The 12,810-nt window shown below is 39.3% G+C and overlaps 1 protein-coding gene across 19 annotated transcripts in view; it reads left to right on the top strand.

Moving 5' to 3' along the window:
* Nucleotides 1-12,810, top strand: part of PKP4 (plakophilin 4) — a 94,796-nt gene that overhangs the window by 60,667 nt on the left and 21,319 nt on the right. For all 19 annotated transcript variants that reach the window (XM_080600015.1, XM_080600017.1, XM_080600016.1 and 16 more), the window contains 2 exons: nt 1,209-1,337; nt 5,499-5,712. In XM_080600015.1, the coding sequence (XP_080456141.1) occupies nt 1,209-1,337; nt 5,499-5,712 (343 nt within the window). The remainder of the gene's footprint in view (nt 1-1,208; nt 1,338-5,498; nt 5,713-12,810) is intronic.

A 12,810-nucleotide genomic window follows, 5' to 3' on the forward strand; every position in this document is an offset into this window, starting at 1 on the left:
CATTTTAATCTGTTTCAGTCTCTAATTTGCATGTCATACCATTGCAGAAGTTAAGTTACTGTGTTATATCCTGAGACCAGGCTTTGGAAAGCATTGCTCTAGAATAGGAGTCAGAGAGCATTCAGAAAGCTACTGTTTTTTTGAGAAAGGCAGTTTTCCCCAAGGTCTTCCAGTCATTACTGAGAGGGAACAGGCTTCCTAGTGTTCGATGGCTGATGCCCCATGCCTGCCAGTGTTCAAGAGACATTTAGATGATGCCTTCAGTAACGTGCTTTTATTTTTGCTAACCCTGAAGTGGTCAGGCAGATAGACTGGATGGTCTTTATAGGTCCCTTTCAACTGAATTATTCTATTCTATCATTAGTAGGGAGAAATAAACCTGTAAGTTGTTGAGCAGTTTGAAGGAAACCCCTAATTGAACTTTTCTTTACTGGTGATTGAATTCTGGGGAGACCTAACATGCCAGGCTAACTTTAGCCTTTGAATAGCTATCTGAATACCCTTTCTGGAACATCAGTTATTTCATGTGCTTAGGTTTTTGAGAACAGGAAAAGCTAAATACTACTTTTTTTTTTTTTAACCTTCCTTTACAGAAAGAAAACGGCACAACAAATATTAATGGCTGTTTTTCTAAATCTGAGAATTGGGCATGGATATGTTTAATGGCTTTTCCAGAATATGAGTACACAAAATCACGGTGTTTAAGGAAGGAGGTTTGATGAAAATTGTTTGAGAATTTTTCAAGTTTTTTGTACCCGATGAATTTTTGACACTGCATAGCTTTCGTTCAAGTATAATTGGCTTGAGACTAGGAAGAACACTGAACATTCAGGGAAAAAATGCTGCGTGGAAGAAATGCCCTTGAGCAGCATTGTTAAATGTGTATCTGTTGCACTACATATTTAAGTTTTGGGAGATTCATATAGGTTGCAGTGTTTGAGTTAGTGTAATTTTGGTGTGTGTATTTGTTTTGTCAACAAACAAACTAATTGAAGAACATAGAATATAAAGTGTCCTTTTCCAATAAGAAGATTAAAAGTTGATCTGACATAGCTATTCCAATATGCCTGTTTTTCTTCCTGTCCCCAATACTCCAGAACAAAAACAAATTGTAAAACACTTATGATGCTCTAGTAATTCCGCTTAGTAAATAAGCATACATTTACAACAAATGTCTTCCCTTGAATGTGTTCACCTAATGAAGGGAGTTTGCTTGGCGAGACCCAGAACTGCCTGAAGTCATTCACATGCTTCAACACCAGTTCCCATCGGTTCAGGCAAATGCAGCCGCCTACCTTCAGCACCTGTGCTTCGGAGATAACAAAGTAAAAACAGAGGTACTGTACTGAGTGTGTTTCTGTTTCTGGGGAAACTATAAGCTAGAAGAGCAACGAAACCTCTCATCTCTGTTTTTGTCTTTTCGTCATACCATGGTATTCTGGATTTTTTGTGTTTCTGTTTATACTAGATGTATGTTTATATCGAAGTGCATAGATGTGTATAATTACACACACACCTTCCCTGTGTGTGATGGAGGTTATGTGAAATTATTTAACATTCAAGTTGTATAGTCTCGCAGAAGTGCATAGTATGTTTCTTGAAGCCTGCGTACATGTAACCTGTTGATGACTGGAGATTGAAGAAAAAGAAGTCTTGAAGGCTTTCCACTGTTTTTGATCAAGACAACTTAAGGCATCACAGAGAATGAGTGAACTGTCAAGCAAAGAAAAGAAATCCGACCCTAGAAATATGCAGAGGATAGTATTTATGTCGATGTGGTGTGAAGGAAGGACACACCTGAGTGAAAATGCAGCTTATTGTTGAAATTTCCAGAAACCGTTTGCATTTCACGAGCTGCTTTTTTTGCAGAGCAGCTATGAGCTATTTATCTGAAGGAGTTTGCTTTTTCATTCATATCATATGTGGGTGTTATCTGCTATTTTAATTATAAATACTATTTATGTTCATAAAATGTTGGTGCAACTTTTACAAGAAGCTAACTTAGCGTTACTCACTGTTACTAAAGGGTAGATTAAAAGATGGTGGTTTTGATCTTCTGGTGAAGATCACAATGATCAGCAGATGCAGGCAGATTTATAGGTAGTCTTGCTATTTTTAGGAGATAGGACTGCTCATTTCAGAATTCTTGGGTTATTATTTATCTGTGTATGTTCATCTATATGAGATCTTGTGTTTCTTCACTTTTTCTTTTCATTTTGCATTATGAAAAATCGATTTTGTTATGAAATTGAATTATGAAAAAATATGAAATGTCTGGCTTAATATTTCTTTCCAAAAGTGAACAAAACAAAAGCAATATGCCAAATTTTAAACATAGTGTGATGTTAACTTGTATATTATGTATGAAATAGTGTCTCAATTGTTTGTCCTCCTCAGCACTGGAAATATTTGAGATATCAGGTATTATAGATGTGTGGTACCATACATTCAAGCTCATAAAACCTTATCCAAAGAAAACATTATTCTTCTGATTTAGAAAAGACAAGGTATTACGTTAGTCAGAGAGACAGCTGTAAGTGTTGCCTGCCTTCCATTTAGCATGTAGAATTTTGAAAAAGAAAATTTCCCTTTTTCAAATAGAGAGGGTTTCTTTATTGTCACTGTTATTTCCTTTGAAGTAATCAGCTGTTAGAAATTCTTACAATTCTGTGACAGAATGTTTCTATGATAGGACAATTGTCTGGCTATGATAGGACGGAAGAATATTTGTGTGCTTTTGGGAAAATGAGGCTTTTGTTAGCGTTTCCTGATGAGTTGGCTCTCAGTCTCTTAAGAAGCTGTATCCTGGGTTCGGTTGGTGGATGGCATGTTTTAAAAGCACGATGGTATCTGCGGCAATAGGGAAGCTGCAGTTGCCGAGGAGAATGTTCCCTTTCAAAGCAGAGGCCAGCAGGAGAGTATTTGCAGTAGGAAAGAATTATAATTTCTTTAATGCAAAGTTCAGTAAAGCCTTATTTGAAGACTGCATTAACCTTGTGTTTTTGTTAATTATTTAAATTTATTACTTCATTGCTGTGGTAAAGACCAGACTAATTTGCTAGACAACTAAGAGTATTAAAAGCCTGGCAAAATGAATTAAAACGCTTGCATTGCTAAAACCTGAAGGTAAGCATAAAATACTGTTTATCAGGGAAAAAAAAAAATTTACCATTTAAATTAACTATGAAACTACATAGAACGAATAAATTACACTTCTATGTAATGCATATCTGTCTGAATTTGTTTTTCCATAAATATATTCAGTACTGGTTTGTTAGTTCATGAATGTAACTTTTTTGTGAGTTCTGTTTTTGTTGTTTGTCTAGGTTTTTAATTTATAAATGGAAATCACTGTTTAAACAAGCAACAGCTGCTACATTTCAAGATAGTTAATGACTCAGTAAAATAAAAATCTTAAGAATGGTTTTCCAGCTACAGCTTTATTTTTGGATTATGCACATAAAAACTGTATCTCATCAAATTTTGAGTACAGATTGGAAAAATAATACACCTATTGTGTCATTCATAACCTGTGTCTGTATTATGGACGTGTAGTGTAAAGGTAGTGTTTGATGTGCTGCTGTGTTGGCAAATGAGAAAAATTGAACGGAAAATTATAGTTAATTCTTACTTAAATTACTTAGTAACATAGAAATAGGAATTATTTGCCTTAAAAGGGAATGACACTGTAAAAATACTTTATAGTATATCGCATGTAGTCTGTATCAGATAAATAAACTGTAAGATAATGTTCATGGTACTGCAGACTTCCTACCTACAGAAGTCTTGCCAGATGAATAACTTCAAGTGTTAAGCCCACCGTATGCCCTTCAGTACAGGTTACAATAGCGGCTTGGCATGATTGATGAATGCCAAGATTTGTATGTCTGGGTTTTTTAATGTGTGCAGTAGATACACAGGTGTGTAAATACATGTTTGCTTTTGAAAAATAGTCGTTTTTTGAACAGAGATCTAAAAAATTTACAAGTTACTAGTCTTTCATTTTTGTTCTTTTATTCTATTATGTGATTTGACAGGTAAAAACCACATACACTGTTGGATTTCAATTCAACTTGCATTTCAGTTGTTGGTTTGTTTGTTGTTGTTGTTTTGTTTTAAGCCTCTTCAATATGTTTGCTTTTAGGAGTGTAGATAAAGATATTAAGCATTTTGATATCCAATGCCATTTTCTAAGAATGTAACAGAGAGATGGTGCTATTTTTGATAGCATCAAATTAGCGAGATTTGGCTAAATCTCTTTTCACTGAGAGTTACTTTATTTGCCTTGTGTTATGGCCAGTAAGATTGAACTTTTAAAGCCAAAAATCCTTGAAAGCTGGTACACATTAATATATTTCAAATGGCCTTGTGGCTTGCCAAACTAATTAGTATATAGATTAGAACAGAAAATGAGCATTTTAAAAGTACTTTTATGCTGATCTAGAGAATTCCCTGGACTGTTGTTTTACACCTCTTGTAATTGTTCAGCCCAGAACCACATCCTGGATTAGCAAAGCATTAGGCATGATGGCCTATTTCTTTTCTGCCTGTGACTTCCTTCTAAGGCAGCAGCAGTTTACCTGCTGCAGGTATGTGTTTTATTAAGAGATTGTGTGCCAACTTCATTAGGTGTATTCTGTGGATAGTATGGCATAGAAGTTACTGTGCTGTGCAAAAATAATACCAGGTTATGATAGATCAATCCAATAGCTCAGATAATTGCAAAATAACTCGTATTTTTAGAACAGTTAAAATATTTTAGTAGCCCTTTGATGTTGATTTTTAAAATAATGTTAATCTTAAAAGTAGTGCTACTTAGCTATCTCTTTTAAAAAGGTTTTTAATTTAGTAAATGTTACAGAATTCTGGAATATTTCAATCTTTTATCACTTCTGGAATTGATTTTGAACAAAGAAAAACACTACATAGAAATAAGATCTCAAAAGACTGTTAGAATTTATTTTTAAAATAAAGAATAAATACAACTAAGCTGTTTAAAGCAAACAATATACATATTTTTGTTTGTTTTAAGAGTGTTTTTTCTACTGTAGTGTAGACTTTTACAAAGAACTTCAGGTATGCCCATAGGACTTCACATATGCTAATTTTAAACTGAATTTATTTATTGTGTGACTAAGTGTAAGAATTGGCATTTAAATCTTTGCAACTCTTCATATATGCTATCCCCTAAAAAGATATTTTGAGTTATAGGAAATTACTTTAAAAACTCGATTACTGGGAAACAGAAATTTAACAGCAACAATCCTCTGAACACAACAAATGATTGAAAATGTCTGTCAACTTTTTCTACAAGGATGTGAATGATTCACAGATTTTCATTACAGCATCACAGATAAGTTATTAAGATTTACCAGTAATATTTCATTTTGATGTAGAATAGAATATACTGTTCTTATAAAAATAAAAGTCTTCTAAATCTGCAGAGTGAAATGCATGAAATCAACAGGTGCTGATGTTTCCATCGTTCCATTTTTTAGGTATGTAGGCTAGGAGGAATCAAGCACCTGGTTGATCTCCTGGATCACAGAGTCCTGGAAGTTCAGAAGAATGCTTGTGGTGCACTGAGAAATCTTGTTTATGGAAAGTCTACTGATGAAAACAAAATAGCAATGAAGAATGTTGGTGGGATACCTGCACTTTTACGACTGCTAAGAAAATCTGTTGATGCAGAAATAAAAGAGCTTGTAACAGGTAAGTTTTTAATATAGGCCAGTGCAGAACTGTAATACAGACTATGTTTCTGAAGTGCGCGAGACTTTGAAATAATTGGTAAGTGATTGGAATTGTGCCTATTGTCTGGATTTTTCTTTGTGCATTAGTATTTTGTCAATGCGAAATCACTTATTTGGTTACTGACAGTTAAAATCGTAGCACAGAAATGTAAGTTTACTGGGAGAAGTGAATCCAGAGGTTATTGCACCAAAGTTCCACGTAGGGTAAATTTTTCCTCAGTATGATTCTCCCAAATACATAGCTATGTTTTGAATCGATATTTCTTTATTTACTCCTAACCTTAATTTTATTACAGGCCTTTTTTTTTTATCAGATGCTGAGAACAATTTTAAATAAGATCTTGTAGAACTCAAAAGATGGACCCAAACTGTTTGTGTGTGTTTAAAGTGCAAACAGACAAGTGGAAATACATAAATTTTGTAAGCCTTTCAGTGCCCAGGTTGTTAGTAGAGTCATGCAAGTGACTGTGTGTACACCCTCATCTCTTGATTGTGAGGTAGCAAATTTAGATTATATGCAATGAACCTGCTTGGCACTTAGTGCAGGCAAAAAGTACAGAAATAATAAATGACTTGAATGATCCCTCATTTGATTTTGCAAAGCTACTGTGCTTAACTACTTACTTAAATACTAAGCAAAGCTGCACGAGAGTTTTCAAGTTAAAAGTAAGAGAGATCTTATTCTGGGAACTTGTCCAAGTTGTTTTCTTGCTTAGGAAAGCTATCAAGTAGCAAAAGGTCTCTGTATCCAAATCATTCATATGCAGCCTTTTTTCCTTAAATGAAAAAATAAAAACAAATGTTAAGATAACCTGCAGCTTTTCTATTCTCTGTAGCAGGGTAAAGTCTCTTCTTTAAGAAAAATTATGTAAATGCAATATTTAAAAGTAAAAGTATACATTAGCTGCTTTGTCTGCTCTACAGAATTTATGCTTTATGCATCTAAATTACATGTGCTTGTAAGTTGTTAGGGATGGTTCTGCAGATAAAGACAAAGTAAAATTGTAAAATTCTTAATTATAGAGGGTATTTAGTTAATATCTCAAAACAAAAAACAAACACTACTGTTACCTTTCAAAAAGAAAAGCACATCATCTCTTAGTAAAAAGAAATTTCAAATGTGAATGATATTTAAAGGTGACTTTTTTAGAAATTGACTTAATTTTTGATGCACAGATTTTTATTTTTTTATCCCACTACAGTAAAATTTTAAGTTTTGACCAAATTGTTTTCTGCTTACGTTGGTGGCATTGACTTCTGTTAGAGGTATACCAATGCTGATTGCTTTATAAAAAGCTACAACAGACTTTTTTGTAAATAGCAATATAAAGAATTATAACAGATTCAATGACTATTTGCTTAATAATAATTAGAAAAAAAAATACACGCACCTCCACCTGTGGCAGAACCAAACTAGCAAACCACACCCCAGTTACTGTGTTCCCAGTTTAAGATAATGTAAATACAGATAAATGAATATCAGTCTACAGCACTAGAAACATTGTACGTCTGATTTCTAGTTTAAATTTAGCATTATTCATTACAGCTGTAGCTTTTCCAACACTTTCATCAAAAATGGATTTTCCATTGTAGTATTTCTTTCTGAAGGAAAATGCTTTTCTTTCTACTGAGGGTGGTCTTTCTTTCTTAGCAAATTAATTGTATCTTCATTATTACAAGAACCAATTAGTAGACAACCATTGTCTTTTAAACATAACAGAAGAATCTGGTCTCGTTGCATGTGAAATCCATCCAGTTTATAGAATCATAGAATCATAGAATATCCTGAGTTGGAAGGGACCCTTAAGGATCATCAAGTCCAACTCTTGATACCGCACAGGTCTACCCAAAAGTTCAGACCATGTGACTAAGTGCACAGTCCAATCTCTTCTTAAATTCAGACAGGCTCGGTGCAGTGACCACTTCCCTGGGGAGCCTGTTCCAGTGTGCAACCACCCTCTCTGTGAAGAACCCCCTCCTGATGTCGAGCCTAAATTTCCCCTGCCTCAGCTTAACCCCGTTCCCGCGGGTCCTGTCACTGGTGTTAATGGAGAAAAGGTCTCCTGCCTCTCGACACCCCCTTACGAGGAAGTTGTAGACTGTGATGAGGTCTCCCCTCAGCCTCCTCTTCTCCAGGCTGAACAGGCCCAGTGACCTCAGCCGTTCCTCGTACGTCTTCCCCTCCAGGCCTTTCACCATCTTCGTAGCCCTCCTCTGTACACTCTCCAACAGTTTCATGTCCTTTTTATACTGTGGTGCCCAGAACTGCACACAGTACTCGAGGTGAGGCCGCACCAGCGCAGAGTAGAGCGGGACAATCACCTCCCTTGACCTACTAGCGATGCCGTGCTTGATGCACCCCAGGACACGGTTGGCCCTCCTGGCCGCCAGGGCACACTGCTGGCTCATATTCAACTTGCTGTCTACCACGACCCCCAGATCCCTCTCTTCTAGGCTGCTCTCCAGCGTCTCATCGCCCAGTCTGTACGTGCAGCCAGGGTTTCCCCGTCCCAGGTGCAGGACCCAGCACTTGCTCTTATTGAACTTCATGCGGTTGGTGATCGCCCAGCTCTCCAACCTATCCAGATCCCTCTGCAAGGCCTTTCCACCCTCATTCGAGTCCACAACTCCTCCAAGTTTGGTGTCATCAGCAAACTTGCTCAAAATACCTTCTATTCCTACATCCAGATCGTTTATAAAAATATTGAAAAGTACCGGCCCTAAAATGGAGCCTTGAGGGACCCCACTGGTGACCGCCCGCCAGCCTGACGCAGCCCCATTTACCATAACCCTTTGGGCCCTGCCCGTTAGCCAATTGCTCACCCATCGTATGATGTTTTTATTTAGCTGTATGGTGGACATTTTGTCCAGTAGGATCCTATGGGAAACTGTGTCAAAAGCCTTGCTGAAGTCCAAAAAAATCACATCAGCTGGTTTCCCTTGGTCCATCATACGGGTGATCTTATCATAAAAGGAAATCAGGTTAGTTAGGCAGGACCTGCCCTTCACAAACCCATGCTGGCTGGGACCAATGACTGCTTTGTCCCCCAGGTGAGCCTCAATAAGTTCGAGAACCATCTTCTCCATGATTTTACCAGGCACTGACGTGAGACTGACAGGCCTGTAATTGCTAGGGTCTTCTTTCTGACCCTTCTTGTAAATCGGCACAACATTTGCCAGCTTCCAGTCTACCGGGACCTCTCCAAATTCCCAGGATCGTTGAAAAATAATTGAGAGAGGTTCCGCGATGACGTCCGCCAGCTCTTTCAGCACCCGGGGATGAATCCCATCCGGACCCATGGACTTGTAGGGATCCAGGTGGAGTAGCAAATCCCGCACACGTTCAGGGTCGGTTGGGAGTTTGTCATCCCCACCGTCCCAGTCCTCCAGCTCACGGCACCCTGGGTCCCGAAGCCCATCATCGGCATTGAAGACAGAGGCAAAGAAGGCGTTAAGCGTCTCTGCTTTGCCTATGTCATTGTCTGTGAGGAGACCTTCCCTATCAAGGAGCGGCCCTATGTATTCTTTAGTTCTCCTTTTTCCATTCACATATCTGAAAAAGCCCTTTTTATTTTCTCTCACAGACACAGCCAGCTTCAACTCTAGGTGTGCTTTGGCCACACGAATTTTCTGCCTACAAACACGAACAGCATCCCTGTATTCTTTCCATGACACCTGGCCCTCCTTCCAGTAGCGAAACACTCTCTGTTTCCGCCTAATCTCCATTAGAATGTTCCTGGTCAGCCACGCCGGCCTCCTGCCCCGCCTGCCTGACTTGCGATATTTAGGAATTGCCTGATCTTGTGCTTCTAGGAGGCATCGTTTAAAGAATGACCAGCACTGGTGGACATCGAAGCCTTCAAGAGCAGTTTCCCAGGGGACCTTGCTGACTAGTTCCCTGAGCAGCCTGAAGTCCGCTTTCCCCATATCTAGGGATGAGGTTTTGGTGGCACTTTTCCTTCTGTCACCGTAAATTTTGAACTCAACCACTTCATGGTCGCTTTGACCAAGGCGGCCACCAATCACCACATCTCCCACCAGACCCTCTCTGTTTTCTAGCAACAGGTCTAGGAGGGCACCTTTCCTAGTTGGCTCCGTTAGCACCTGCACCAAGAAGTTATCATCTAGGTGCTTCATGAACCTCCTGGACTTGCTCGTGTCAGCCGTGTGGCACTCCCAGTTAACGTCTGGCAAATTGAAGTCCCCCATAAGGACAAGGGGAGTTAATCTCGAGGCCTCTCTTAGTTCTGTAAAGAATAATTTATCGGCGCTATCGTCCTGGCCAGGCAGTCTGTAATAGACTCCCACAACGACATCCCCTTTATTCGTTCGTCCCTTGATCCTTACCCAGAGGCTCTCAACTTTGCCATCGCCGACCTGAAGTTCCACACAGTCCAGCCCCTGCTTCACATATATCGCCACCCCACCACCTCGCCTACCCTGCCTGTCCCTCCTGAAGAGCCTGTAACCATCTATCGCAACACCCCAGTCACAGGACTCATCCCACCAGGTTTCGCTTATGCCGATGATATCGTAGTTGCAGGACTGGGCCAGGACTTCTAGCTCATCCATTTTATTCCTCATACTGCATGCGTTCGTGTAGAAGCACTTCAGGTGCGTCTCCTTACACTCAGCACCTTGTGGATCTGCCCGAAGGACCTCACTGGCACCCAGCCCCTCTGATTCTAGCGTACCTTCCCTTAGGTCTTCACCGGCGTGCCTGGTTTTAGCCCCTTCCCCCTTCGACTCTAGTTTAAAGCCCTATCTATCAGCCCTGCCAACTCCTGACCAAAGATCCTTACCCCTCTCCGAGAGAGGCACATCCCATCCGGTGCCATCAGGCCCTGTGTAGCATAGACCTTCCCGTGATCAAAGAACCCAAAGGTCTGCCGGTCACACCAGTCTCGAAGCCACGAGTTTATGTGAACAGCACGCCTTTCAGCTTCGATCCCCCCTATCGGAAGGACAGAGGCAAACACAACCTGCGCCCCTGATCCTCTAAGTAGTCGCCCCAAATCTCTAAAGTCTCTTTTGATAGCCTTCGGACTTCTTGTTGCTACTTCATCAGTTTAGTTTCATTCAGTTTAGTTTAATATGAAGTTAGATCGATGAAACTTATTATTGTAGATAAGTGAAATTAGAATGACAAATTCCTTACAATCGATATAGATATTTTTCACATTAATGCATTTATATAAGATTTCTGAGAAGCTGTTTGACAAAATTAAGTTTTAACCTAAAATTATTTGGGAACTTATCCTGAAGATTAACTATCTGAATTTTGAAAAGCTGAGAAAGAGGGGTAAGAGAGGGGGGAGGTGGTAAGTGTATAAGCATGTTTTGAGGGGTTAGAAAACAGTAGGAATACCAGGGCCTGTATTTAATTAACAGTAACTGAAATGACAAGATTGAAATTATACATAGAGAGAAAGAAGTGGAAGCTGAATAGAAAAACGTATGAAAAATATAGGAAGTATAATTGCAAAAACACGAGAATTTTAAAAGGAAGGCTAGTTATCTTCTTAATGGCTATAGATTATTTTGAAAATAAAATGTGCAAAATCACTTTTCATAGTCACAAAAATGAAGTAATACTTTTAAAAATACTTTTTTTTTTTAAGTTGGACTTTGAAATGCTTTGGATCATATTAACTCTTTACTGAGCTTGCTCTATTTGCGTGCAGTTTCCATTGCTGCTGGTGCATGGGAGCCTTGCTCTCCTGTGCTCTGCTGTCAGAGAGCCCTTAGAAGGGAAACAACTCCTTTTTGCTAATTGCCTCATATTTCATTAGATATTCAGCACCAGCTCTTTCTCAAGGCTACTATTTCTCTTGTTCCAGCACAACTTCAGCAGTAGGCAGCAGAAGTATTGTTGGGGCCTTCTTGATTGTGTGCAAGAGCTCCATTCCCTAGAAAGTGACATGAAGGATGTGCACTGATTTATTCTGTCTGGGTATGTTTTTACTTTGCAGTAGGCCAGTGCAGCCTGGAATTAATCTGTGACTCTCAGGAACTCATGTCTTGCAAAAGTTAACAGCAGAAAACTGTGTAAGAGATAGAAAATCAAAATATACATGCTTTGGACCCAGGTGCAATTTCTCATAATTGAGTCTACAATCAGGAGACCCTAGGACGCAGACCTTTAATTTGTTAAAATCTGAGAAACATTGGTGCTCTCCTTTAGTGCAAGTTTTCCAAAGAAAGTGAGTCAAATGCCTATCTTACTAGTAGTTTTTTGATTTTCATCAGATCTTCACCAGCAGAGATGTGCTGTAAAACATTCCCTCCCCAAAGACTTCTGATCCACTCTTCGCAGGGGCTAGTTTTCTGTCAGGCTTTCACCCTGAAAGGCCAAGCAAGCACCAGCACTGACCCTGGGGGAGCAGTAGGATTTCATAGCTGGAAGTAAGGAAGAATGACCATGAACTCCAGCAGCAGCTGATCACTAGCTTAGCTGTATGGTAAAGGTCTGTCTATATGGCCTGTCCGTAAAGGGGAAAGAGGTTGTTGTTGATGGTCCTGGCAATTCTTCATGGTGTATATTTCATCAAATTAGTGCTGCATCAGCCAGTTCAGTTTAGAAATGCTGTTTTATGTCCAGCAACATGGTCTTTGGTATTCAGCGTCATCCTTCTGAGAGATTGCATTCCTGCAATAGCTGACAACTGTGCATTGTAGCTTGCGTATCTTTGGAAAAGGGACCTCAGGTTCTGCAGTCCAGGCAGCCTGAGGTAACTTTCCAGGAGGTACAGAAATAGCTGAAGTCCCGCACAAGTTTGCAGACTAAGCACTCTGTGAAATGGATATTGTTGACTTTCACAACTTCCATGTTACTGTAATATTTACCTCTGTTCTATTCTGTATACCATCAAAAGTACTTGGTGGTGATCAACTGTGTAAAAACTGCAGAGGTAGAAGAATATGATCATCCATGTTCAGCAGTGGACCTTGAAGCCAGTGCAGCTGCTGAAGAACTCTGTTACCTGTTTGGTTAACACTACCTGGTGTGAGCAGCTGCAGTGGAATTCATAGCAGTAAACTCTTCTGGGGTCTTAAA

The sequence above is a fragment of the Anser brachyrhynchus genome (genome assembly GCF_964034855.1).
Source record: "Anser brachyrhynchus genome assembly, chromosome: 7".
NCBI classification, from domain to species: domain Eukaryota; kingdom Metazoa; phylum Chordata; class Aves; order Anseriformes; family Anatidae; genus Anser; species Anser brachyrhynchus.